This window comes from Nymphaea colorata, chromosome 1, assembly GCF_008831285.2.
Source record: "Nymphaea colorata isolate Beijing-Zhang1983 chromosome 1, ASM883128v2, whole genome shotgun sequence".
Lineage (NCBI taxonomy): Eukaryota > Viridiplantae > Streptophyta > Magnoliopsida > Nymphaeales > Nymphaeaceae > Nymphaea > Nymphaea colorata.
In genome coordinates this window covers 14,829,234-14,834,747 of record NC_045138.2, presented here as the reverse complement: position 1 = coordinate 14,834,747, position 5,514 = coordinate 14,829,234, and the positions used below count along the sequence as shown (strand labels likewise).

The window sequence follows — 5,514 nt, the reverse complement described above, 5'->3', positions numbered from 1 at the left end:
AATCACTCACAAGTCACAAAGACGTGTTCCCCATTAGGTTAAGTAATCAAAGGACCAAGTGGGCCCAGTAAATAGTTCTGTATGAAGTCATTTATTTGTATCTGTATTTGGAATCGTCTGGGTCAAAGGAAAGCTTTCAACCACTTGTTGTACCCAAAATTTGATATTAATATGATCTGTCCAATAGTGACCCGTAACCGAACCAGCAATTAGGTGCCAAAATATTTTGACGCATAAAAAAACAAAATAAAATTAATGACAAAGTAGTGAACGTAGGAAGGAAGAAGCATAGGATGCGGTTCTACTAAAAAAGTATTCCTGCGGATGCTTAAATCATTGATGCATATGAATAAAAGTTATAAAACATTTTAAGTATTTGATTAGTGCGCTACTAACAGCTAAAGCAGTCATTAGTGGAGGCTGACTGTTCTTATTCTATTGAAAACAAAATGAGAAAAAAAGGAGGAAAAAGAAGAGGCAACTTTGGCTTGTGTGAAACAGGTCTTGTTATATATGACTAAGAAATCCTATATGGCATAGAAGCCAAGAAAATGCATCCACTTTATCAGGATTTTTTGGTCTGTGGTAATCACACTGAATCATAAACCTACTTTTCATTATAAAGTTTTTGACAATTGAAGCCACATAGTATATAAAAAAGCTCATGCAGATGGATCATACCTGGTAATGAGAGTTTTCACATTGTTGGCTGTATCTCACCCTATTCCAACCAGATTCCAACTGTATTTAGTGATTCAAGACCTAAATCTATCGCCTTCCATGACCTGAAGCTCGTCGCAGTGGAAACATGTGGAGTATAACCTCATATTAGGAAAGTAAAAATATGAAATATGTAAAGAATAAAGAAGACCAGTTCAAATTGAATACAAGTTCCAAAGATGCTGATAACAAAGGCGATATTTTAATTTTTATGTACACCATGATTTTATTTCGCACAACAAGATGACCTGAAAGAACATTGCCAGTGTTTATGCCACTGATTTGAGAAACAGAATGATTTGAGTGCAAAAGCAACTTTAAATATTGGCCGAGAACGAACGTTCCTTGTTCGAGCTTATTATTTTTCTATTATTCCGTGATTTTATCGTTTCCCATGCCTACCAAAAGTTCGCAGAAAAAGAAGCGGTAATATTTGTGTCACTGCTTTGAACAACAGAATGATGATGGTAGGAAGCAAAAGTAACTTTAGCTATTAACCATTAACCTGAGAAATGAGAACCGCCTTTCCTTACTCCATACGGAACATAAGTTCACCGTTCATGCAATCCTTATCTACAACACAAAGTACCATCTAGCTGTTTTTTACTGCAATGTACAAAGTTTACATATCAGAACATCTCCTGAGTCCGCTATTCTCTACTACCGAACGACAATTAAATTAAAACACAAAAACTGAAATCACATTAATTCACAGCAAAGCAACATATTGAAGCTATATTAAGCATCAGAGAAGCAACAAATATTTTACCATGTTTGAAAAGCTTACTGTGAAAGGCCGCCACTACGGCAATGCATTATACCCCACTGGCAAGTTGAGAAAGTAAACTCCAAATCGAGCTGCATTCCTTCCCTTTAGCATAGTGGGACTCTACCTGTCCAGCAATGGAAGGAATTTCACCAGACTGGGGAAAGATGAGACGTAGAGGAGACGACGAGGATGTCCAAGAAGAACCAGAACGAGCGAGCACCTGAGAGACGCACGCGCGCACGCTTTTCCTTCCCCACCTCCCCACCACCATCCCGTGCTCATCACCCACAAAACCCACACGCGCGCACTGTACCGCCTCTTTGACCACGAAGACCAAACAACCAATTAATTAAACCACTCCTAGCGGTCTTCGCCTCTTCCCTTCTCGCCCTCCTATTAAAGTAAAAGACAGAAGCGCTACCGGAGAAAGTCAGTAGGGCAGATAACGTCATTCGTCTTTCCGCTTGTCCCCATCTCCTTTGACCATCTCCTTCTTACCCCCGACCTCCCCTTCAAAATCAACCCCTCCCTTCCCCTCCCCTTTCCCAACCCTCGGTTCGAGATTTCTCTCCATTGAGACTCTTGCTCCCTAGCCTTCAATCCCCAGTTGAGGAGATGCGGAAGGACGATCTATGCATCACGGTCCCCAGCTTCTTCAAGTGCCCGATATCGCTGGACGTGATGAAGTCGCCGGTGAGCCTCTGCACCGGCGTTACCTACGACCGGTCGAGCATCCAGCGTTGGCTTGACAGCGGCAACAATACGTGCCCTGCCACCATGCAGGTCCTCCAGACCAAGGAGGTCGTCCCCAACCACACCCTCCACCGCCTCATCCAGATGTGGTCGGAGACCGCTTCCACCAAGCGGCACCTACACCCGAACGGCCCCTTGGACCACCGGAAACAGCATGCCGATTCTGTCCAGCCGCCGGATGACCTCCCGAAGGTCATTGTCGGCGTCCGCGACGGTGCGATCGACTCCGTCAAGAGGGTGGCGCAAATTGTCCAGTCCAGCGAGCAGTGTCGCGATGCGGTGGCGACGGCCGGAGGTGTTGACGCGATTTCTGGCGTTCTTCGGGTGGAGAAGGGGATGGCGGTGTTGCAGGAAGCCGTTAAGGCCCTGGGGCCCATCTTGGCCGTCCGATCGGACCGCGCGGCCGCGGAGATGCTCACGACCCCGGAGGCGGTCCGATCCTTCGCGGCCGTCCTCGCCGAGGGGAATGACCCTGAAGCGGTGGCGGAATGCGCGAGGGCGATCGAATCGCTTGCGACCGCCAACTCCGAGTCGAGCTCCGCCATTTCGGCGAGCGACCCCATCGTGGCAGGCCTCGTGAAGGTGATCACCGCCGATTCGCCGGCGGGCGCCCGCGAGGTCGAGGCCGCGGTGTCCTGCATGGCGGCGATTGCCGCCTTGAGGCGCGCCCGGACACGGGTTGTGAGGCTGGGGACGGTTCCGGCAATTGTGAGGTTCCTACAGCGGCCGGATTCCGGCGCTGCAGCCTTGGATAAGGCAATGAAGGTGCTGGAACTCGCGTCGACGTGTGCCGAGGGGCGAGCGGCGATATGCGAGTCGCCTGAGTGCGTGACGTCGATAGTTGGGAAGCTGATGAAGGCCGGCGGGCCGGCGACGGAGAGTGGGGTAGTGGTGCTTTGGAGCGTATGCCACGCTTTCCGGGATAGGAGGGCGGCGGAGGCGGTGGTGAAGAGCAACGGGCCGGCGAAGATCTTGTTGCTGATGCAGAGTAATTGCTCGCCGGGCGTCCGTCAGATGGCCGGAGATCTCCTGAAGACGTTCCGTGCTGATTACAAGAACTGCCTCTCTCGCTACGAGAGTAAGGCGACGCACATAATGCCCTTCTGAGAAAACACCTGAGAATCCCCGTCTCTTCCTCCTCTCTTTTCCCCCTTTTCTCTCTTCATTTTCTCTGATTTTGTGTATGAGAAAAATTGTAAATCCTAGGATCTAGAAATGGAAAAATGGGGAATTCTCGCCATTTCTTTCTTGCAACAAATTTTGTTTGCCGGTAGTTTGCAATTCTGTTCGTGATCTGCGCAATCTAGATTTGAGTCAGGGAGTTTGGAAATATTTTAAGCTAACATCATGATTATGCGGTGGATCGGCGTGACTGTTTCTAGTTTAATTTTGCCGGTAACTCGAGGAACTTGAGGGGATTCAGATTGCATTTTCTTGATATGTTCGAAGCGGCGAATTTCTGGAAATTTACTGATTTGAGCTTATAAGAACGGCAAAGATTCTTGTAAAAACTGTGCTATTGAGGTCAGGATTGATCTTTTCAGAGATGAAGAAGGTAGAGTGTGATCCGAGACGAAAACAAAAAGAGAAACCATTGGAATATGCAATGATAAAACCAGAAATTTACTGGTTAGCTTAAAATCTCGAACAAGTCCTCAAATTATAGTCAGAAAAAAAAACAACCGATCGGAGGAGAAAAAAAAGTTGTATATTTCTGCTGATCTCTTGGAAATGAAGTTTCTAAAACAATAAAAAAAGGGAGAGGGGAACGTCATCATTCGGATCAAATTCTTCACCTACTGCGAAATTTAACGTCATTTATTTTTACCAGAAATTCATTAAAAGCAAGACGAAATCGGTCAAAATCACCCTTGCTTCGGGTAGATTTTCTCGCGCCTCTGCTGTCCCGCCCGGGAGACGAAGCCTCAAGGAAATTCTGCAATTAATGCGAACAAAAATGGGGACGCCGCAATTGCCGAAAGAATTCCCTGTTTTCCTGCTGAAAAGAAGTCAAAGGAAGAAATAAAATAACTATCTTCTTACCAAAGCCTTCCAGAATATTCACCCGGAAAGGACACGCAGAGATAATACTTTTGAATTCTTTTATCTCTCGATCGGCTCCACATCTCTCCTTTCTTTCGCTCCTCCCCTGATCGAAAGCATTAAAAAATAGGCACACGAAAACCACAATAAATAATTAGTGTAACGTCTGCTTGAGCGAGTGCGTTTGCTTTTCTTGCCTCAGGATCCAAAGAAAACCGAAGGGATGAAGGAAACCGCGTCTCCTGACATCGAGCAGAACAAGTCCTTCCTGGATCCAGCACTCCTTATTTCTCCTTCATCCTCTTGAATTCGTTCCATGAGCTCCCGGGAGAGCGATCTCCTGCTTCATTCGCCGGAGGAGGACGGAAGATCCGGCAGGAAGATGGATCCGGATCGGGCTCTTGAGTCCGTGCAGGTCAACCGCTTTGATTTGGACGACACGGCACGCCTAACCCCCGGATTGCACAAACATGCTCCTTGACCGCAAGGTCGGACGGTAGTCCGCTGGTAAAAGCAATAACAAACATCTCATCTGATGCGCCATCTCGGATCCCTCTCCCCCACGGAAAATGGGGATTCGAGATCGTCCTTTCCAATCTGAAGGTCACGGATCTCTAGTTCCACCGATTAACCAGGCGTTGCACTGCGGCATGGGAACTAGATGACCATAAGATCTTAATATTCATATGCATCTCTTCCGTGTTTGATCTCATTCGAATTGGGATCATGTGGGATTGGTAAGCATTTTCGAAAATTAATAGCCATAACAATCTTCAGTCTGTACGATTGGAAAGGAAATTTTGAATCGAGAAAAGGGACGATTAGGAGGTCCAGGATATGGGATGCTCATAATGGAGCAAGAGAGAAAACGAATTACATCTCGCTGTTTTGTTCTTTTGGCGCCTACTGGCTGGTTGAACATTATTTTCTAAATGTGACTTCATCGATGAGCTCAAGAAGCCGCGAATTTATTTACATTTGAAAAAAGAACCATCCAAATTCAATGCACCAAATGAATTTTATGACTCATTTTTTTATGAACTCAAAAAATCTAACGGCATTATAAAACCAATAATTGCATTTGATTTAACATTCTTTTCCATCGTATAAAATCTAGATTTGTGAATTCATTATTCTTCTAACATAGTACATAGTATAGTTGGTCGGACTAAAAGACTATACTCACAGGCATTAGCAGAACCAGAAATTTTTTTTGGTGGGGATATTCA

The 5,514-nt window shown here is 45.9% G+C and overlaps 1 protein-coding gene and 1 long non-coding RNA gene across 3 annotated transcripts; one reads left to right on the top strand and one right to left on the bottom strand.

The window, feature by feature from the left end:
• Positions 1 to 1,780: 1,780 nt before the first annotated feature.
• Positions 1,781 to 3,482, top strand: LOC116246246 (U-box domain-containing protein 28). The gene has a single exon (XM_031618009.2). It carries the CDS (start codon positions 2,105 to 2,107, stop codon positions 3,347 to 3,349), a length of 1,245 nt encoding a protein of 414 aa, XP_031473869.1. The 5' UTR covers positions 1,781 to 2,104; the 3' UTR covers positions 3,350 to 3,482.
• Positions 3,483 to 3,849: 367 nt separating this feature from the next.
• On the bottom strand, positions 3,850 to 5,051 carry LOC126409723 (uncharacterized). Of its 2 annotated transcripts, none has more exons than XR_007572339.1 (2): positions 4,334 to 5,051; positions 3,850 to 4,241 (listed from the first exon to the last, which is right to left on the bottom strand). It is a non-coding gene; the product is annotated as an uncharacterized LOC126409723 (long non-coding RNA). The 2 variants fall into 2 exon arrangements; XR_007572338.1 differs by having other exon boundaries at positions 3,850 to 4,238.
• Between the last annotated feature and the right edge of the window lie 463 nt (positions 5,052 to 5,514).